The 23,119-nt window shown below is 54.3% G+C and overlaps 1 protein-coding gene across 1 annotated transcript in view; it reads right to left on the bottom strand.

The window, feature by feature from the left end:
- LOC133354208 (synaptic vesicle glycoprotein 2C-like) overlaps nt 1–20,705 on the bottom strand; it is a 45,857-nt gene extending 25,152 nt beyond the window's left edge. The window contains exons 1-4 of the mRNA XM_061570867.1: nt 20,552–20,705; nt 3,371–4,100; nt 2,231–2,471; nt 18–198 (exon numbers count right to left, since the gene is read on the bottom strand). Coding sequence (XP_061426851.1) covers nt 18–198; nt 2,231–2,471; nt 3,371–3,730 — 782 coding nt within the window. The 5' untranslated portion in view covers nt 3,731–4,100; nt 20,552–20,705. The remainder of the gene's footprint in view (nt 1–17; nt 199–2,230; nt 2,472–3,370; nt 4,101–20,551) is intronic.
- Between the last annotated feature and the right edge of the window lie 2,414 nt (nt 20,706–23,119).

Raw genomic sequence — 23,119 nt, 5'->3', positions numbered from 1 at the left:
CGGGGAGCGAGCGGTACCCAATGCCCGACAGGAAGCGGCAGAAGAGGAAGGCCCCGTATCCCTGCACGAAGGACGAGAGGCAGGTGAAGAAGCCGTTGAAGGAGAGCGAGATGAGGAGGCACTGCCGACGGCCGATCTTGTCGGCCAGGCCGCCCCAGAACACGGCGCCCAGCATCATCCCCACATACACGAATCCGCCTGGTGCACGCACACACAGAGATAACAAAGATCCCCCATATAGCCTTAACAGACTGTAGGGGCAAGTGCTGTTAGCGAGCACCTATGAAGGCCGGAACGGTACACGAGGGGGTGGGTGGCCAGCACCACGCCCGACCGCCTTTGTCTCCCTAGCGGCGATGTTTACACACCGCACCAGGTACTCATTTGAGGCTGAGTCGACCTAGGGGAGGCCCAGGACCGGTTCAGATAATCGTCACTGGTGTTTGCCGTGAGCGGGAATCGAACCCGGGTCACCAGGTTCGTAGTGCAGCGCGCTAACCGCTACACCACCGCTCACACGCACGCACACACGTGCACGCGCAAGACAAAGACTTAGACAAAGATCCACCGTGTAGCCTTAACAGACTCTTGGGATAAGTGCTGTGAAAACCAACACGGCACACAAAGCGGATAGGTGGTCAGCTCCACGCCCGGCCGCCTTTGTCTCTCCAGTCGCGATGTTCACACACCGCGGCAGGTGCTCAGTTAAAGGCTGAGTCGAGCTAGGGGAGGCCCAAACCGGTTCCAATAATAGAATTGTCACTGGTGTCGGTCATGAGCGGGCATCGAACTCGGGTGGCCGGGTTCGTAGCGCAGTGCATTGTGTAAGGAGAGCCGCCGCTCTCCTTACACACGCGTACACATATGCGCACCGTAATGGATTTCATGCAATACAGCCAAAAGTGATTAAGACATCTCTATCAATTGGCGTACACTTGAGAACCCGGTTTATTCCCAGGAGGGCGACACGTGGCATTCGGCCCGGAATCTCGGCTTTGCCAGCTCAGCCCTCTGAGCTCGCCCGAGCTTCTCGGTTACCTCGAGAGCGTTCCATCGATGCCCCCCCCCACCTGCCCCGCCCCCTCCACCGAGGCTACGTGCGTCCCCCGTCGCGTGATTCATCCGTCCGACGTCGCGTGAATTCCCACTCGATCAACACTGTGGCACCGTGCAATTACAAAGCCCCCGAGCCATTGTTTAAAACGACGGAGGATCGTTTCAAAGCTGCCCGCGCCTTTTTGATCCCGACATAATGCGTGACTGATTAGCGATTAACGCACCCCCCCCCCCCCCCCATTATTATAAATCAGAAATCCCAGACGTTGTAATTGTTCGCGCTCGTCGCAGCCCGGCAATTAAAAGCGGCCTGCCGGTGAGTGACGTGGAAATTGCACGATGATGAGAGAGGGGGCACGCGGCACCCCGGGGCGAAGGTGTCGTGGTGGTGGTGGCGGTGGTGGCGGTGGCGGTGGTGGCGGCGGTGGCGGTGGTGGATGTTGCCACACGGCACAGCCAAAGAGATAGACTTCAACACCATCGCTGTCAACCTGTACGGTTTACCCCGTATTCTTGTGCAGGGAAATTGAGTTCTCAGGTCCATACGGCATACAGCCGTTTCAATACGGGCAAACCATTTTATTGTCTCGTTGTTTGTGTTTCTCCCCTTGTGATGGGACTTTGTAGGATGAACGTTGAGATTTATGAGGGGCACGGGGTTACCAGTAAGGTCTGAATTGATCTATAATAAGGCAGGGCACTGATAAGGGATTGACAGGTATACAACACGCGTGTTACAATGTATATGTCACGTGCAAAAGGTTTTCATCAAGCCTACAACTTCGAGATAGTGTGAACGTTCGCCGCCATAATAGTAGTAAAGAATAAAACACTTTTTTTTTTTATCAAATCGTTACCCTGAATCGTGACAATTTAACAACTAGGCAGGTGAGAGCAGGACACGGTAAATCGCTGCTGCCGTAGTCTGTAGCTGCGTGGCTGCATCGCAGCAGTGGAGCACTTTCCCAGGGCCACACATCTGTGTGTGGAGGGCACACGGGGGGCGGGGGGGCGGGGGCGGGGGTGCCCAGAAAGGGAACCTCAGGACCTCAGAGGAGCTCTCAGACCGGGCCAACATTGACGACCTCAACGGAAGCCTTCACCTGTCATACTGCCTCGCTCCTCTAACAACAACAACACAAACACCTTTCCGGCGGGTTCTACGCTCACTCACCGAGCCATCCCTTGTTCTGGCTCGAGAGGCACATGTCTTTCTCGGCGCTGGGCAGGACGAAGCCCACGACGAACATCTCGACGCCGTCAGCCATGAGCGCCAGCCCCAGTGTGAAGAAGAGGCTCCACTGGAACTTGCCGTGGGCGCACTCCTGCAGGATGAGCTCGTACTGCTGCGACAGCTCCTCGCGGTCGCTCCGCCTGCCCGCCTCCGTGTCCCAGGACGCGCTCTTGCTCGGCTCCTGCACGCGTATGCCGACAAGGGGGCAACCGTGCTCCACAGATGAGAAGGGGCTTTGTGGGAACTAAAAGGACGCTGTATTTTATGTGTGTGTGTTGTGTGCGCGTGTGCGTTGTGTGCACGTGTGTGTTGTGCATGTGTGTGTGCGGTGGTAAGCGCACTGCGCTTACGAACCCGGTGACCCGAGTTCGATTCCCGCTCACGGCCAAGACCAGTGACGATTATTTTAACGAGTCCTGCCCCCCCCCCTCCTACGTCGACTCAGCCTCAAATGAGTACCTGGTGCGGTGTGTAAAACATCGGCACTAGGGAGACAAAGGCGGCCGGGTGTGGTGTTGGCCACCCACCCCCTCGTGTGCCGCACTTGCCCCAACAGTCTGTTCAGGCTATACGGGGGATCTTTGTCTTGTGCACATAAAGACAAAGATACCCTTACAACCTAAACACGTCTTTTGGGGCAAGGGCCAGAATGGCACACAAGGGGGTGGGTGGCCAACACCACGCGCACTCGCCTTTATCTCCCCAGTGCCGATCCCCCGTATAGCCTTAGCAGACTTGTAAGAGCAAGTGCTGTTAGTGAGTAGCAACTATGAAGGCCGGCACGGCACACGAGGGGGTGGGTGGCCAGCTCCACACAGCCAGCCACTTTTGTCTCCCGCGTGGCGATGTTCACTACCCACCGCCACCGAATGCTTTGTGTGTGAAAGCCCCTTTAGCCGAGGTGGGGGTGATTCACCATTAACTTTTTTACTTCACCAGGTAAGGCCCACTGAGCTATCCAGCTCTTTTTTTCAGAAGCGACCTGGCCACAAATGACGGCTCAACCAAGTGGCGGGGGGGAAAACCGGAGGATCCGGAGAAAAAAAAAATCCACGCCATCAGCGCCCGCGACTTCCCTACCGTGGCGTGGGCGACCTTGACCCCGTCGGAGGCTCCCTGGTACTCCCCCTCGTATCCCTCCGCGTCCGCCTCGTCGTCGTGCCCCTCCGTGGCGTCGCTCGAACCCTCCTCGTTGCTGTCCCCCTTCGCGCCGGGAGGCGGCGGCCGCCCGTCGCTGCGCGCGTCCCTGGCGTCCGCCCTCCAGTCCTCGTCCTCGTCGTCGTCCTCGTCGCCCGTGAAGCGCGAGTACGAGCGCCGCGTGTACTGGTCCTGGATCTGGTCGGAGCCGCGTCCGACCTTCTTGGCCGCCTGCCGCTTCACCTCGCGTGCGATGTCGCGCGCCCCCTGCAGGAACGCGGGACGGTCCCTCGCCTCCTCCATGACGAGCCCCTCCGTGCCCGAGGCCTTCGTTACTTCGACGGATCGAGAGGGGTGTTTTTTTTTTCTTCCGATGCTTTCGCTACGGGTCTAAACGAAGGCTTGGCCGAGATTCGAGTTGATCTGCCGCCGCAAATTGAGTTTCAAGCCGCCGGTAAAGTTACGTGAATTTTGTCGACCGTGGTTCTGAGGCTGATTTTCCCGAGCGTCGCACGCTAAAACCTTCGTGGGATATTAGGCAGCGACCGTTGTGGTGAGGGCGATCACTTCGTCACCAAAACAGCGGTGGCTTGGGTTGCGATGCCTGGGCCGGGCTCATGCCTCCCCGGCGGCGATCCGATGCCCTCTCGCAATCCAGAGGGGCGCTCACTCCCTGAAAGAGAGGAGGCAAAAGACAAAAAAAACAAAAACAATCCCACCACCATCACGAACAATTTGCCCGCCATGCATCCACGCTCAGCGGATAACTCAGCCTCCCGCGGGGCACCGCGATGTGACGTCGGAGCGAATTATGGGAGGGGGGTCGAAGCGCTCCCCCGGGTTCCGGCTGTAAATTAAAATCAGCGACGCAGGGGGCAGCGCGGAGATCCGACGAGCTCGGCTGCTCCGGACATTGTGCCGCTCCTACTTGGGGGGGGGGGGAGGGGGGGGTGAGATGGGGTTGGGGGGGGGATGAGTGAGGGCAGTGCGGAGCGAGTGAAACCCCATGCCGCCGATGGGCAACATAGGCGGCCAAATTGCGCGGCTGGCGGCTCAGCGAGCTGCAGCCGACGCTGGGAATGCGAGCAGTCGCCACGCACGCTCATGACTTGAGAGTGGGGGCGGTGGGCAGGGGTCCTCACGTTCACTCGAGGCAACGGTCGTTACGCGATTACCACTGCCGGTTCCGCTGAAAAACATGAAAACGGCCACAGCACCGGCCCTTGTTTGGTTATCTCGCTTGGCCATGAGTAATCACTCTCGTAGGGAGAGAGATAGGATGACTCCGAGGCGCGGCGAGGAACGACAGACGAGCAGGAAGGCAGCCAACGCAATGAGCCGGTGCCAACAACTGCCCAAGCTCTGCGGCCCTCTCTCTATGAAGGTGTTATTGAACTAGTTAATTAATGTTTACATTCGAGAGGAAACCGGAGCATCCAGTGAAAACCCACACGGGCGAGGGGGAAATATTATAGTCCATACGGACGGAGCGGGTGGAATCGACATTTATTTCGCTGTACCGCATTCTCCTGGCGAGCTAGGGTACGGCGCCTCCTCGAAGCCCACGGGAAGAGAGTTTCGCGTGTGGTCCACAAATAATGTCAGCGGGTAAATAAAATTAATAATTTCAATGACAATTTAAAAATGTGCTAACTACAGGAAAGTAGATTTTTTTTTATTCTTTGCAAAAGAACATTATTCCCCCCCCCCACCCCCCGCATCTTGATAATTGCAAAAACGTTTCCAGACAGCAGGAAGCCATCACCTCGCAGCCGGCGGAGAACGTCGGGGCGTGCGTGAGAGAGAGCACGACGCAGCGTGCATGCCAATGTTCGGTTTCCACGGCGATGATGAACGTGGTTAAACGCCACATTCATCACCAAAAAAAAAGGTTCAGCGCCGTTCCATTATCACGCGAACGTTTGCTCTCTTCACGGAGTGAGAGACTTGGTTCGTTTGTTTTCAACGCCAGCGTGAAATCTGTCAGAGCTGCGTCTCGTACAGATTTGTTTGATAACCGTGTATTTTTTTAACGCGTGTGTGTTTAGTTTGTTGTCCCCCCCGCCCCGCACCTCCAATTCGCGCGGTTGGCTATGTACGGTGCGAAAGAAGTTCAGCATACGTACATATATTATGCACTACACTGCTACACTACTATACTCTACACTGCTATTACACTACACTAGTATATCGTACACTATACACTACACTAAACCTCTACACTACATTGAAAACTCCCATCTTTAGAACTGCTTTTTGTATTTTCAGTTTTTTGTCTTTCCTCCACACTTCCGATGAGCGTGGTTGGCTACGTGCAGTGCGAAAGAAGTTCAACGTAGACACGTACTAACGTTAGACATTGCGACAATGTAGTCACGACAGGCTTGAAGGTGTCCTCTGTCAGCCGGATGCAGAAGGGTGCACGACACACATTGAGGTTGAACTCACGCGGTGATCTGATCCGGAGAAAAAATATAACTTTCAAATCATAACAGCGAACACAATCAAAGAAATAACAACACACACACTCACAACGACAAAGATTCCTCGCATAGCCTCTAACAGACTGTGCTGTTCGCGAGTAGCAGCAGCACCTACGAAGACCGACACGGCACACGAAGTGGGTGGGTGGCCAGCTTGCCGCAGCGCACGCACTGTGGTCACCCGTGAGACCCCGCAAGCGCGAGGAGACGGTCGAAGCTGCCTTGGGGGCCGTGGCGCGGGGCCGCGTCATCACCGCGTGCACTTTCAGCACCGTGGACAGCGGCGCCGCGGTGCTTCTTGGGGCGGTCACGTGTCAGCATCCGCTCGCAAGCAGCTGCAGTAGCAGCCCCAACGTTAACAACTGATGACGCAGATTACACTGGTCAACATAAGGTATTCCAACGGGTTTAAGGTAATTTTGGGGTACTGATTCCAAATCTGGCATACAGTTTTTGTCTATCACATCGGGTTTTTGAGATATCAATTATTGCATTTTCAATAAAAACTTCAGAAGAAAAATGTTAAATAAATGTGAATATCTACATTAAATTATATTATAAACACACTATCCTAAAAATACAGCACCATATTTTAACACAAAAGCAGTCACTGACTCGCAACAACTTGCAATCATAAGTGACAGAGTTAATTTCGCGTAAAATCAATGAAAATTGGGTATGCCGATAGCATAAACATGAGATGTGATAGAGCAAATCTGAGATCAGATTTGGAATCAGCACCCTGAAATGAGTCTAAAACAGCTGCAAAAGTCCAGGCCAGAATTTTTTTTTTGTTGACCAGTGTTAATACTATTTTGGGTTTTTTTTTCCCCCGTGGCGAGCGTAAATTCCACCGGCCGAACCGACCGCGGCTCACTCCTCGCCGCCGCCAAGCAGAGGGGGACTTTCCCTTCGTTTACCTTCCCTCTTTGGCACCGCCGTCTCGCCGACGACCGACCCTGCGGCCAAGCGCGGGGGGTGGGTCGGTGAGGGGGGGGGGTCCCGAGGGTCGCGGCGCACACGTTGAGTCGTCGCCAAGACGCCACTCGGACACGGCGGTGAAATCAACGGCGGTGAAATCAACGGCGGTGAAATCAACGGCGGTGGAATCAACGGCGGTGAAATCAACGGCGGTGAAATCAACGGCGGTGGAATCAACGGCGGTGAAATCAACGGCGGTGAAATCAACGGCGGTGGAATCAACGGCGGTGAAATCAACGGCGGTGGAATCAACGGCGGTGAAATCAACGGCGGTGAAATCAACGGCGGTGAAATCAACGGCGGTGAAATCAACGGCGGTGGAATCAACGGCGGTGGAATCAACGGCGGTGAAATCAACGGCGGTGAAATCAACGGCGGTGGAATCAACGGCGGTGGAATCAACGGCGGTGGAATCAACGGCGGTGAAATCAACGGCGGTGGAATCAACGGCGGTGGAATCAACGGCGGTAAAATCAACGGCGGTGGAATCAACGGCGGTGGAATCAACGGCGGTGGAATCAACGGCGGTGGAATCAACGGCGGTGAAATCAACGGCGGTGGAATCAACGGCGGTGAAATCAACGGCGGTGAAATCAACGGCGGTGGAATCAACGGCGGTGGAATCAACGGCGGTGGAATCAACGGCGGTGAAATCAACGGCGGTGAAATCAACGGCGGTGGAATCAACGGCGGTGGAATCAACGGCGGTGAAATCAACGGCGGTGGAATCAACGGCGGTGGAATCAACGGCGGTGGAATCAACGGCGGTGAAATCAACGGCGGGCCCAGGGCCGATGTAAACAATCGCGTGCGGGGTGGGGGTGCAGTGCGAGAGCACACGGCGCTGGAGGCAATCCCGTGGCCGGCACAGCTCCCTGCGTCGGACGTCTAATTACGTTTGACAGCATAGACGTTGCCATCGCGGTGATTGCCTCGGCGCTGTGCACGTGAGGTCACTTCGCATCAAGCTGCAGTTTTTTTTTATTGACTGCACGGGGATATCGGTGTATATCGTGCTGCATTGCCGTGCGTTTCAGAGCGGCGCAGTGGGTTAGCGTAGCGGTCAGCTCGTTGCACTACCCCCACCGCCAGGGCTCACGTCAGAGACGGTTCTCCGAAACGGGCCTTGGGTCTCCCTGTATTAGCTAAGCCTTACATTAGTGCCCGGTGCGGCGTGTGGACATTGGCACTCTGGAGACAAAGGGTGTGGAGTCTGACCACACCCCCACCTCCTTACGCGCAGTGCCGACCTATCAAAGCTGCCCGCTAACAGTCCTTGGCCCAACAGCCTAACTAGCCGGATGGTGTTAAAGTTATAGGGCAAGACCTGCGAGTTCAAATTTAGATCGAGCGCTCAATTTATCCATCGATCTCTCTGGGATTAATGAGCTCCGGCTCTGTGGGAGTTTCGACGACCATCGCAACTGACTCAGGGGTCGCACAATCAGATCGTTCGTAATAAAGCTTGTTTTGGGTGAGATCGCGTGAGTATGAATGTGTCGTCACCCTCTACCACCCGACACAGCCAGTAAGGGTTGTCACGTAAAACAAATTGCGCTAATTAGTTACTCCTTCAGCCCACCGTTAGAGAGTAAATCCACACCACTTACAATTTTAATACGCCATTTCGCTGATAGTGTAATCACATCCAGCATCATGGGGCTATTTGCCAGAATAGTGAAGACACGCACCTGTTTCTGGTGTCGGATGGTGGAGAGTTACAACACATTTATACTCGCGCGATCTAACCCCCAAAAAAATCTTATTATGAATAATATTGGTCGCGGAAACCGACGTGTTAAACAATCAGATGGTTATTCTTGGTTCTTTCGGTAAAGTCACATAGAAGGGTAATAATAAAATAATGAAAATAAAACAATAAAATTCTCACAACGTTTCGATTGCAACACATAAATCATCATCTGATGAAAATTCACACCTGATGATGATTGCTTGTGTTGTAATCGAAACGTCGTGAGAATTGTATTGTTTAATTCTTATTATTTCATTATTTCCCTTCTACGTGACTTTACCGAAAGAACCAAGAATATGAATCCCTGCAGTCACGAAAGCTTTAAATCGAAATCAGATCGTTATTAGTAGTATGTGTGCTCAGAAACAGCGGCGGGCCGTGTATTTTACGCCTCGGCCTTCAGTGCTATGCTGCTGCAATTAAACCGCCTTCGAATAACCTCACCGTGACACTAGGGCTATAGGCTATTGTCATTCGACACAACCACCCCATATTCACAGTGACAGTAACCTTTATCGAATGGAATAAAGTGATTTAGCACGAGGCTCAACACCTATGAGAATTACAATACACTAGTTGCAGAGACGTGAATACATGGTGACTGAAACCATCAAGGATGTACCACTATTACGCAGTATGACAGGATGCTGCATCACAAATAGACATCGCATAGCCCAAATCAATGTCATTACCAAAGAAACAAGAACAAACTCACAACAACCAGCCACATTTACTCATACGACCACCAAAGCAAGCAAAACTGCCGTAAAACACAAATAACACAATCAGGATTCAACACGCTTCCCCACAGAGAGAGAAAAAACAATCTCAAGCACTACATCTAAAAATCTAAACGTCACGAAAGAACGTTTAAATAAATCTTAGATTTCGATTTAAAGCTTTCGTGACTGCAGGGATTCATCTTCTTGGTTCTTTCGGTAAAGTCACGTAGAAGGGAAGTAATAAAATAATAAAAATAAAACATAATAAAATAATTCTCACGACGTTTCGGCCACAACGCAAGCAGCCGTCCTCAGGTGAAAACCAGGTCCGTGAATGAAGCAGCTGCTTCATTCAGACTCTGTCGCCTCGACGGACCTGGTTTTCACCTGAGGACGGCTGCTTGCGTTGTGGCCGAAACGTCGTGAGAATTATTTTATTATGTTTTATTTTTATTATTTTATTATTTCCCTTCTACGTGACTTTACCGAAAGAACCAAGAAGATAAATCTTAGATGATGCTACGTTACGTGCTAGCTAGTTTTACTTTAGTTAGCTAACTGGCCCTTGGATCACGCCACACGAGAAATGCTGACGTAGGCGGCTAGGCCAGCTCCCAGGCTCCAGCGTGTCAAAGAATACGCCCAACATGGCAAACTCGACATCTGATTGGTTAAATAAGATGACAATCAACAACATCGTCCCCATTTGCTTCAACAGCAGAGGGGATTCACTCGAGATGCTGATAGCCTCAGGGTAGATTTTTCACCAGGAGAGGCAGAGACAGCACAGATGGAAAATCTAATTGGATAAAAGCTCTAATTTATGAGCTGCACTGGAAGCAGCACAACTGAGGGAGAGAGTAGCAATGAAATTACGTTAATAGACTGATGGGAACGAACTTTGTAAAATACATATTAGCATAAATGAAAATGTATATTAAGTTTCAAAACACAATTTTCAGATTCTGACAATCTCTAGGCCAGCAGAGAAGGCCTTGCTGGCACTGATGGCCCGCCTCTGCTCAGAGGTCGCTCACAACAATCACGTGCCAAATTTGCCCTGCTGGGTTTGGTTTTTCGAACGAAGCAGCGCACACTTCCTCGGAAATTTCGAGCGCGCAGCAAAATGCCGGTCGAAAAGCACGGGGTGGGCTATGATGACAAGGGTCGGGTTTCTCTCGCAAGGCCAACAAATACATTCACCTGTAATCTGGATGGGCTGGCCTTTTTTTATTGATTGGAAAAATAAAGACAGGCTCCCTGGTGGCCTTTAAGTTCGGCCACTGGAGCGCGGCCCTCGACATAACACAAACGTCAAAACTGCCCACATCATATCATGAGACCTCTTTTTTCCAGTAGCAAAGTACGAAAAATTAACCCGTAAAAACTAAGTTTTTTACTATGAATCCTTTATATGCGTGGCGGCTAGAGTCCTCTCGTCCTCTGGCTTGAGATGGCTGCCACCTATGGGTCAGATGATTGCCTGCCACCATTAAGCAATTGGTAATTAAATATAATTTATTTTTTCCTAAAAAGTGTAAAATTTTCGAAAAATTTTTTCACGAAAATAAATTGTCACGCACAACGAGTCTGTGTGCAAAATGTCAACTCGATTGGATCACGGGGAGTGGGTTAAAAAACGACCGAAAGATTTGCACGGTCGTAAGCGCGCAAGCAAGCAAGTAAACTTAATATAAAGGATTTTAAAAAAAGAATCGGTTTTACCTGTTCTGGTAATGAAACAGGAGCTGTTAAGATGTTCAAACACCAAATAGTTACCAATTGCAAGGAATAAAGTCTGCACTAACTACACATACGTTTGGCAAAAAGAAACATGTAAACAAACTTGCTCTGATAATTAATATTTGCATTGTCTTTGAAGTTGACTGGCCTACGCCAAAGACAGGCTTCTGTATGCTCTCGTCTCAGCAGTGTTAATTATAGCAGAGAACGCCAAAAGGCGAACGCTACAAAGGTAATGCAATCATCAAAGTATTACGAGCTCGGGTTGAGTAGTTACATCGATGGCGTTTGAACATCTTGACACCTGTTTTATTGCCAGATATGCTCAAGCCAATTCTAATTTTTAAAAATAATTTTGATGCCGGCAAAAAAAAGGTCCCATAGACATTTTTTCATGTTTTTTTTTAACACGCAAGAGAGACACACACGAACACACGCGCGCACTTTTACGTGGGCTTCAGTCGCCTTGACAACAGCTTTAATCTGTCTCTTCTCACCCCAGCGCGCATTACCCGGGTGCGATTTACTCGTTTCAGAATGGGAGGGCGCAGAGGCGATGGCTCAAACAGCTGCTTCCCACCGCCAAACACAACAGCGGCCGCGCAGCCCCTCTGTAATCTGGTGCAGCTTTGTTTAATACGCGCCACGGCAACGCGGACGTTGCCGTCCTCGCCTGGTATGCAGGAGGTCGGGGGCTCGATCCCGACCTGTCGGCTGCTGTATATTTGAAGTTTGCGTGTTCTCCCTGTGGTCGCGTGGATTGTTCCCTCCACCTTTAGGAACATGCATTGAGATGATTTAGATGATTTCGGTGTTGTGCATGTCCAAATGATGGCCCACTTTGTTGAGCTATCATTTGTGGCCAGGTCGCTTCTGAAAGATAAGTTACTACCTCAGTGAGCTTTGCCTGTTTTGGTAGGATGGGGATGGTTTAGTGTTGTATTTGTTTGTGTTTTGGGTGATTTGTTGACCTTTCTTGTACTTTGCACTCCTGGCGTGTTTTCGTGCTGTTTGTTGTTGTGACGTTCTTACCCCGTGCCCCTACTGGACATCTGTGAAAAAGAGCTTCATAGCTCTTCGGATTCCTCCTGCAGTACAAATAAATATTCAGATTCTGTAAAGCCATCGCCCGAGGGATAAAGGTCAACGCAAGGTTGCCGCATCACTTTCTATTCCTCCCGAAGGTAAAGAACCCCCACCCCACCACCCCACCACCCCACTCCCGCACCCCCCCCCCCCAAAACTCCGTGGGTCAGTTTGAAAAAATGAAAGTTCGTTCTATAATCGGTGTGGGGCGGTATCGCTATTGGGAGCCGTCCTCCGCACGACGGATCGTGAACGCGCAGCTTTTGCAAAGGAAGGAAGAGATGCCTGGCTGGAAGGTGATTCTGAATACACGGATTAACAAAAGAATACACATCTTCGGGATTATATGACGCACCCCACCCCCATCCCCCCCCCCCACCCCCCGACGGACATAATAGCTGGGATTAGAATTACACGGATGGCGACGATTATGATAACGACGAACACACCGACGACTGCGGAAATAAGAAACGCAGCCTTTTATCCTCGTGACTCATCGCTCGCGCGTCATTTCGAAAGCGCCGAAACACCGAAATTTGGTAGCGCAAGATAAGAGGCTCAGTTTATCTGCCAAGCAGCGGGAGCCGTGGGGGAGGCGAGAGCACGGCACCGCGTGCCATGCAAGGGGCTCGTCAGGGAAAGCAATATGCCTCCTAGCCCCACAGTGATCTGCATTCTCATGCAAATGCCAAGCTGTCAATCGTTCATCATGGCCCCACGTGCGGCACGCGCACCCACGCGGCCACCAAAAATCAATCATCGTTTATCCGTCTGCTTGCCCGCGGCTGGCTGCTGGCCGCAGCAGGGCAATTAGCCCGATTGGCTCCACCGAATGAATACGAGCAAGGTCTTCATTAGCATTGAGTGATATCGCAACACGGGCCAGATGTTTCCATTGATGTATGCACCGATAACCCCGGCACCAATACTTGCCTGCGGGGCCAGTGAACCCAGAGCCTGCCGGCGATCCAGGGCCGGCAATCCGAGGGGTGGTGATCCGAGGTGGTGGTTTGCAAAAAAAAAATCATGGAGACGTGACAGAACCCAGGGGCACCGATGCTGTGCGGAGATGCACGATCCGATTACGCGAGTCATCGATGACTCCACTGGTTATCGGTGCCATCGTTCGGCTAATTTGGATGCCATGAACATACAAAAGTTGCAATAAAAATATACATCTGCCCTTTCCACGTCTGCTGCTGGATAGGATGTCATGATAATTGACATTTTGTAAGCCGCATTGTATTCGTAGGTCCCAATGCGCCACCGCCGTGTATGGAAGGCAGAACGTAAAGAGAATCTGCAGGGTGTAAACGGCCAGGACTAGGCAGGAAGTGGGGGGGGGGGGTAAAGGCCAATTTAAAGAGGTGAATTTTCAAGATGGGACTGACATAGCTCTAACGACTCCGATTGCATTATTACCAAAGGCAAAAAGTTTCATAGTCTGGAAGTTGCACGATGGTAAAACTCGATCACCCCAGGAACAGAGCCTTGACCTCGGAAGACTTAGAAGAAGGCAAATCATACGATCTCAGGGACATCTATGTACGCATGTTGATCGTCTTTCGCACCGTACGTAGCCAACCATGCTAATCAGAGGCGCGGGGAAAGAGAGTGAACGTTGGAGAGTCAACACGGATGAGTTCCTGCACACGTTGTAGTGCTAACCCATCGGGAGTGCAGTCAGGGCCTGGTGCGTGTCATTGACATCGCCGGCCACGTCACGGTGGGCGTGGCTTGTCGGGGTTTCCTGCCTTCGGAAGGGATGATGTAGGGGTGGCTTCCATTTTTTGTTAGCGGGTCCTTCCAGAGTGATCAGCAACATTAAAAGCAGTTGATGGGATTTTTTGGTCAATTAATCGACGAAATAATCTACTAATTTTCCCAGTTCCCATTAGGCAACAACCAACGACGTTTCGATCGCAACACAAACACTCGTCTCTCTCACCTGAGGACGATTGCTTGTGTTGCGATCGAAACGTCGTTATTTTTATTATTATTTTTCTATTTACGTGACTTTACCGAAAGACCCATAGAATATGAATTCCTGCGGTCACGAAGGCTTCAAGTCAAGATTTAACTGCTTATTGTGTTTAGTTTGTTCCCCCACCCCCACCCACCCCCACCCACACCACCCCCGATTAGCACGGTTGGCTACGTACGGCGCGAAAGAAGTTCAACATACAACAACATACGTCCCATAGTCTCGTGCGTGCGTTCCTCCCCTCGATGTCTCGCTCGGCGCTCACTGCCCGCGGGGTGCACCCCGCCTCGCCGTCACCCCGTCAGCCGTCGTGCAGGCTTTGTTTCGGTGCGGCGAAGTAATTTGTGATAAATGTCAACGCGCGCAACTGCGCATTATCGTGTATTGCATGGGCTGGAAACAATTTTTTTGCATTGCGTGAGAAGAGCTCCTCAACTGGCAGTGCGCTCTCTGCGACGTTCCGTGTAACGCAGGATTAGTATTCGGTTGGCACAACGCGTGTGTTGCACTGCTCTGCAAAAAAAAACGCAATGCCAATGTATAAGACGGCCGCCGCGTCGATTGCGCGTGTGTTGCGAGGCTTCTTTCCATAGCAATTTAATGAATCGTCACGATTCGGGGGGTCTCTATTCGAGAATCAATCAAGAATCAATCACGATGTTTAACGCAGCGGTCAAAAGTAGCAGCCTCTAGTTGCTGGTGTGGTCACGTGAATCCATTCAACACGTATGAATAAAACAGCGTCGATGATGAAAACTTACGCGCATCGTGAGCACGTGCATCGAGGAGATGGAGCGATGGAGTCAGCCGGCGTTCAGGTGCGAAGGTGGATTCTTCAATTGCAGGGTCGTGAAAGGTGACAGCGACCCTGGGGATGCCTTCGTCCAGCAGTGGATTGTTCACAGCTGATGATGATTATGATTGTGAGCTTAATAATGATCGATATGGGTTCGTGAAGATTAATTTACGAAGCGATGCCGCGTCACACAGCTGACAAACGCGATGCAACGTGGGTGTAGAGAGTGGAGTCCAGACGTGACCACACCTCACACACGGCGCCGCACGGAAACGTTTGGGAATGTTCATTTCAGATTTCTATTTTATATTTTGTATAAATAAACAGTGGCAGCTATAGCCAGAGGGGAGAGAAGAGTAGAGTCGACAGCGCGGACTGCTGGGGGCAAGGAAGTTGCCTCCCTCGCACCACGTGCCCCAACACCCCCCACGCGTCACTCGCACCACGTGCCCCAACACCCCCCACGCGTCACGCGCACCACGTGCCCCAACACCCCCCACGCGTCACGCGCACCACGTGCCCCAACACCCCCCACGCGTCACTCGCACCACGTGCCCCAACACCCCCCACGCGTCACGCGCACCACGTGCCCCAACACCCCCCACGCGTCACTCGCACCACGTGCCCCAACACCCCTCATGCGTCACGCGCACCACGTGCCCCAACACCCCTCACGCGTCACTCGCACCACGTGCCCCAACACCCCTCACGCGTCACTCGCACCACGTGCCCCAACACTCCGCACGCGTCACTCGCACCACGTGCCTCAACACCCCTCACGCGTCACTCGCACCACGTGCCCCAACACCCCTCACGCGTCACTCGCACCACGTGCCTCAACACCCCTCACGCGTCACTCGCCCCACGTGCCCCAACACTCCTCACGCGTCACAACACCCCTCACGCGTCACTCGCACCACGTGCCTCAACACCCCTCACGCGTCACTCGCACCACGTGCCCCAACACCCCCCACGCGTCACTCGCACCACGTGCCCCAACACCCCTCACACGTCACTCGCACCACGTGCCCCAACACCCCTCACACGTCACTCGCACCACGTGCCCCAACACCCCTCACACGTCACTCGCACCACGTGCCTCAACACCCCTCACGCGTCACTCGCACCACGTGCCCCAACACCCCTCAGGCGTCACTCGCACCACGTGCCCCAACACCCCGCACGCGTCACTCGCACCACGTGCCCCAACACCCCTCACACGTCACTCGCACCACGTGCCCCAACACCCCTCACACGTCACTCGCACCACGTGTCCCAACACCCCACACGCGTCACTCGCACCACGTGCCCCAACACCCCTCACGCGTCACGCGCACCACGTGCCCCAACACCCCTCACACGTCACTCGCACCACGTGTCCCAACACCCCACACGCGTCACTCGCACCACGTGCCCCAACACCCCTCACGCGTCACGCGCACCACGTGCCCCAACACCCCTCACGCGTCACGCGCACCACGTGCCCCAACACCCCGCACGCGTCACTCGCACCACGTGCCTCAACACCCCTCACGCGTCACTCGCACCACGTGCCCCAACACCCCCCACGCGTCACTCGCACCACGTGCCCCAACACCCCTCACGCGTCTCAACACCCCTTACGCGTCACTCGCACCACGTGCCTCAACACCCCTCACGCGTCACTCGCACCACGTGCCCCAACACCCCCCACGCGTCACTCGCACCACGTGCCCCAACACCCCGCACGCGTCACTCGCACCACGTGCCCCAACACCCCACACGCGTCACGCGCACCACGTGCCCCAACACCCCTCACACGTCACTCGCACCACGTGTCCCAACACCCCACACGCGTCACTCGCACCACGTGCCCCAACACCCCTCACGCGTCACGCGCACCACGTGCCCCAACACCCCTCACGCGTCACGCGCACCACGTGCCCCAACACCCCTCACGCGTCACTCGCACCACGTGCCCCAACACCCCTCACGCGTCACTCGCACCACGTGCCCCAACACCCCTCACGCGTCACTCGCACCACGTGCCTCAACACCCCTCACGCGTCACTCGCACCACGTGCCCCAACACCCCCCACGCGTCACTCGCACCACGTGCCTCAACACCCCTCACGCGTCACTCGCACCACGTGCCCCAACACCCCGCACGCGTCACTCGCACCACGTGCCCCAACACCCCACACGCGTCACGCGCACCACGTGCCCCAACACCCCTCACACGTCACTCGCACCACGTGTCCCAACACCCCACACGCGTCACTCGCACCACGTGCCCCAACACCCCTCACGCGTCACGCGCACCACGTGCCCCAACACCCCTCACGCGTCACGCGCACCACGTGCCCCAACACCCCTCACGCGTCACTCGTACCACGTGCCCCAACACCCCTCACGCGTCACGCGCACCACGTGCCCCAACACCCCTCACGCGTCACGCGCACCACGTGCCCCAACACCCCTCACGCGTCACGCGCACCACGTGCCCTAACACCCCTTACGCGTCACTCGTACCACGTGCCCCCCCCCCATCCCTCTCTGTCTCCATGACGTACGCCCCAAGTCGATCTCATCATTATCTTCATAATGATCGTCTTCATCATTCACTATTTATTGCGTGCGTCCCCTGCAGCGCTACTCTTTCCTTCTATGCCCCCCATGTCCCCCATGCCCCCCCCTCCGCTCTTCGTGTCTTCAATGCCCCCTCCACCACCCTCCATGCACCGTGCTCTTTGACCCTCACGTTACCGCGCCGTGCATCGGTGGGGCGCGTGCGCTCACACGGTGTCTGACGCGATTGGACAGCGGGCACGTGCCGGGCGAGGCTTGGATTGGTGATGTCAATGGAATTCCTCTCGTGCGGGATGTGCCAAGCCCAGCCCCCCACCCCCAATTTCCCCATCTCAAAGCCCCCCCCCCATACCTCCCCCTCCCCCACAGAGCTGAAAAAATGAACCAGACTAGGAAAACGACACAGTCGGTGAAACAATAAATGCGTGGAGTGACCGTGTGGCTGGATTGTCAGTGGCAGCAGGAGAACGTCACCTGACAATCGTCGTCATCATCGGGGCTTCATTTCTCGCTCGATATTTTTCCCGAACCCTGACAGCATGCCCTGGAGTAGGAATTGTCTGCCACGACATTGCAAGGCACGCCAACCCATAGCACTCCTACATTACGTTACCCTCTGGTCCTATAATCATGTGAACCGGTTAGGGCCAAAATCAGGCGAGATGGATGTCGCACACCACACACGGACAGCCCTCTGGAGCATTGCGGCTGTGAGAAAACACCGATTAATATCATCGGCCGTCATCAATCCACTGCTGGATTGCACGGGCGAGGCGTCGCCATCTGCCACGCGGTCCTTTTAGCCGCCGTCCAGAGGCCACGCTCCTCCGTGAACCTCCCCCCCCCCCCCCAGTGCCGCGTCTCCCGCTGCAGGGCCCCGCAGTCCGCCCGCCAGGATTAGACATGTCAAGCACGTCTACAACTTGGCGGAAGACGATAGGACGTCTCCACACACACGCAAAAAAGACAAAGATCCCCCGTGTAGCATGTAACAGACTGTTGGGGAAAGTGCTGTTCGCGAGCACCTATGAAGGCCGGCATGGCACACGAGGGAGTGGGTGGCCAGCGCCACGCCCGGCCGCCTTTGTCTCCCCAGTGCCAATGTTTCACACACCGCACCAGGGACACATTTGAGGCTGAGTCGACAAAGGGGAAGATCAGGACCTGTTCAAATAATCGTCACTGGTGTTGGCCGTGAGCCGGGAATAGAACTCGGGTCGCCGGATTCGTAGCGCAGCGCACTAAGCGCTACACTACCGCTCCCCGCGTCCACACACGCACACACGCACGATAAACAGATATCTGCATCAGCCCTCGTGATTTCTGCAATTGCTTAAACAATGGGATGGTAAAACGGGTTACATTGCGTGCAGATGATCACTCACCGCCGCCCCCACCATCACGCACCCCCCCCCCCCTCCGCGTCCACACTCACGTGGAGAATATTAAGTGCGGTCCAGTTTCTCTATTTAATAGAATTCATACGATTTCATTATTTTCACGCCTGTGAGCAAACCACCACTTAGTGCTTCACGTCTCCTCGTAAGAGCAGCAGGGATGCAGCCGAGAGAGTGTTTGGATGAGCGACCACCCTGCATGCCGGGCGGGTTACGTAGCTGGCCTGCCTGCTCCATCCAGCACTGATCCAGCGCGGTAAAGTATGGCCAAACTCCCAGGACTCGCACCGAGCCGCGGATTGATAATGGGCTGTTCCATATCATCATCAGCCACGTTCAATCCACTCCTGGATGAAAGCAGGTCCCAAGCCGTTTCCATTTCTTACGATCTATGGTGTTGGTGGGGGTGGCACTCGTAAAGGGGGCAGTACACGCACACACGTGGCACCGTCTCCCTTCGTTGGCCCATAGTCAGAGGGGAGCAACAAAGACAAAGATCCCCCGTATAGCCTGTAACAGACTGTTGGGACAAGTGCTGTTGGCGAGCACCTATGACGGCCGGCACGGCACACGAGGGGGAGGGTGGCCAGCACCACGCGCGGCCGCCTTTGTCTCCCCGGTGGCGATGTTTTACACACTGCACCGGGTATTCATTTGAGTCCGAGTCGACCTAGGGGGAGGCCCAGGACCGGTTCAGATAATCGTCACCGGTGTTGGCCTTGATCGGGAATCGAACTTCGGGTCGCCGGGTTCGTAGCTCAGCGTAGCGCTAACCGCTGCACCACCGCTCCCCCACCCACCCCTCCACACAAACTCACACCGACGATTATCCGCCATTCACCACGACGTTAGCGACGGCGACGGTCAACCGCGGCGCTTGTGCCGGGCTAGGTGGCCACCTTTCCTATTTGGTTGAGGCGCACCCCGAGTGAAGTGTGCGGGAGGTCACGAGGCACGGGCTCAGGTGGCGATGCGTTGACTGAGCGAGATGGAGAGGGGCAAATGCAGCACCTCCTGCACTCACTCCACCCCGTGGCATACAACAAAGAGGCGCACGGCTACCCGAAACTCACCGGGCTTAACAACAGCAACAACAATAATCTCTCCTCCTTCTTTCCCGGAAGAGTTATTATTGAGCAGCATTTAAGAGCGCGGTCAATACATAAACAGATACGTGCATTGCAAAATCGCAGAGCAATATTTTAACCCCCTCTGTGACCCGCAGCAGCAGCAGCAGCGCATGTTGCTCGAGTTAACGGGCCGCTTATGACATTCAGTCCAGCGCGTGGTCGACGGTAGTCACGGGGCAGCAGCCAGGGGGAAGACGCGCGCCGTAGGGGACCCTCCAACGCGGCGGTGGGGGGCTCGTGCTGCAGAGCAAGTGGCGCTGGCGTGGATTGCTGTTAGTCGCCGGATTGATCGTGAAGATCATGGCGGCGGGCTCGGGGAGGCTTTCATCGAGCAGTGGATCGATCTTGGCCGCTGCTGATGGCGATTACGACGATGAATGAACGTGTAAATATATAAACCCATAAGGGCCACAGTAACGCAGCAGCAGCAGCGCGTAATTTCACCTCCAGCCAGCCAGCCACGTCTCACGCGTCTACTCACCTCGTGAATACGAAGCGCTCCGAAGAGATGATACTGCTGCTGCTGCTACCACGATGTAGTCCTCTCTCCTCGGGGAGAAATGAGAAGAGGGTTGTCACCGATGATCGGACGACGCAGCGGAGACCGGTGTGTGTGCGTGGGGGGTAATGAGTGTGCGGATGAGAGGCAGGAGGGGGGTGGGGCGAGAAGGAGGTGGGGATGGGGGAGAAGATGGCTGATTCTACCGGGCTGTGTGGGACGTGGGGGGGACGCCACGTGGGGGGGGGGGGGGGGTGGCTCCGCTCGTAGCTCTGAGGGAGCCGCAGTCGGGAGGGACTGAGCGAGCGACAGCGGCGCATTCACACGCAGCTCGGCATCGCGCGTCGTGGCCTGTGCCATTACGCACGGGACTATGGGGGGAGGAGGAGGAGGGATGTGGAAGGGCGGTGCGTAAAAGAGGTAAAGGTGCAGCCCTGCAATTGCTTGCTCGAGTTACTGTTGGGGGAAAGGACCTCTGAATAGCAGCTGATACAGGGGGACCTTCCCTCGACTCCAGAATGGTTGTTTGGCAACCAAAATAACAAGAAGAGATACTTTTTTTCTAATTCGGTCCAAAAAACATCTAAAATTCAAGAGCCGCAATGCACGTGAATACGATACGGTGATTGTCCTTGATAAACCACGGCCAAGCAGCAGTCCTGTAAGAGCCGCATGCGGCTATCGGAGCCGCAGGATGCTGACCCCTGCTCCTTAGAGGCTTGTGCGTGGCCGACCCTTCCACGATGGCCAGGCGAACAGATGGGCGCGTCTGTCGGAAAGACAGCGTCTGAATGAATTTCAGACGCTGTCTTTCCGACAGACCTGTTCTTCACCTGAGGACGGCTGCTTGCGTTGTGGCCGAAACGTCGTGAGAATTGTATTTTATTATGTTTTATTATATTATTTTATTATTTCCCTTCTACGTGACTTTACCGAAAGAACCAAGAAGATGAATCCCTGCAGTCACGAAAGCTTTAAATCGAAATTTAAGTTTCAGTTTATTTATTAGGTATAGCCCTGTATGTCAGCCATGCGACGTCCAGCCTGCTTGCCCCAGCACGCAGGGCAACGCGTTGCCGTCGGGCTAAATCGTCGGATGTCACGGTCGTTCTTTCGCGTGCCGCGGAGTTCATCGGCGATGTTACACAACGCAAACCATATCGGGTCGGAGTGGAGCGTCCAAGTAGCAAAATATACACGCATACAGTTCGCATCCTTCACGTATATGTCTGTCCACAAAGACAAAGATCCCCCGTATAGCCTTAACAGACTGTTGGAGGTAAGTGCTGTTAGCGAGTATCAGCAACAGCACCTACGAAGGCCGGAACGGCACACGAACGAGGGGGTGGGTGGCCCCCACCACGCCCGACCGCCTTCGTCTCCGCAGTGGCGATGTTTACACACCGTACTCATCTGAGGCTGAGTCGACCTAGAGGAGGCCCCGGACCGGTTCAGATAATCGTCACTGGTGTTGGTCGTGAGTGGGAATCGAACCCTGGTAGCCAGGTTAATAGCGCAGCGCGCCAACCGCTACACTACCGCTCCCCGCATATATATATCTGTCCACTCACGGAATAACGCGTTTCTCACACACATCCCATCGACCCCACCGCCCTTTTGGGAGCGCACAATTTCAGCAGCATCGATTCAAGGCGAGCAGATCTTCTGGACCGGTCTCGACACGCAGTGTCTCGTCGACAGACTCGGTCTTAGCTTCAACCCATCCGTGAAGGCGATGGCGCGCCTCGCCCTGCTGCCGATGTTCCGATGCTGTTGATGGTTCCACCGCCGGTGTCGTCGGGGACGAGTGTCAGAGCCAGGAGGTGCGATATTTCGAAATGTCGTGTTTATCAGCGACGTCGAGACGGGTGGACACTTGCCAACACAGCCGATGTTTACAACTTCTTACCGCGGCACCGATTTCAAGAGCAAAACATGTCAGCACCTTGTGTGTGTGTTTTTTTTTTCTTCAGCCTCTACAACTAAAAACACACGGTGTGTATATATATACACACATCTGGATGGATCAGCTGTGAACATCGGAGTGTGCGACAAAAGGGTTTCAAATCGGCAGTGCAGCACTTACATCATTGACAGGGGTGGCAAGCGTGCGCATGGTATGATGAGGTCCCTGCTGTTCTAAACAAAATTCCCTCTCGCCAGGTGCGATCGTTTTGGTGGCTGTCAAATCCGCCCCCGGGGAAGCCATGCAAGCATTGTCACCACGGCGCACGGTGGTGGCACGGCTCTGACGTCGGGAATGATTTAGCCAGCCGCGAAGATAGTCCTCTCCGTCGAGGATTTAACGACCGGCCCTGAATGCGAAGCCACGACCTCAAAATGACCTTCAGCCTTGCCCCTGTCATTTTTTTTTGTTTTTATTCGATTGGTCTCAATCATTTGAACGACGTGGACACGTATGTGACGTCTGCGAAACGGCGATGGTCCTCCGACAACGTTCAGCTCGCCACCAGCAGCGCGGCGCGAGCGGGTGCGTTTGTCCAAATCCTCTCTGACCGGTGGATTCCCCCCTCCACCTCCCTCTCCACC

Source organism: Lethenteron reissneri, chromosome 46 (assembly GCF_015708825.2).
Source record: "Lethenteron reissneri isolate LAM-NWPU_2019-01 chromosome 46, ASM1570882v1, whole genome shotgun sequence".
Lineage (NCBI taxonomy): Eukaryota > Metazoa > Chordata > Hyperoartia > Petromyzontiformes > Petromyzontidae > Lethenteron > Lethenteron reissneri.
The sequence above is the reverse complement of the archived record's forward strand: the minus strand, read 5'-3'. Positions and strand labels throughout refer to the sequence as shown.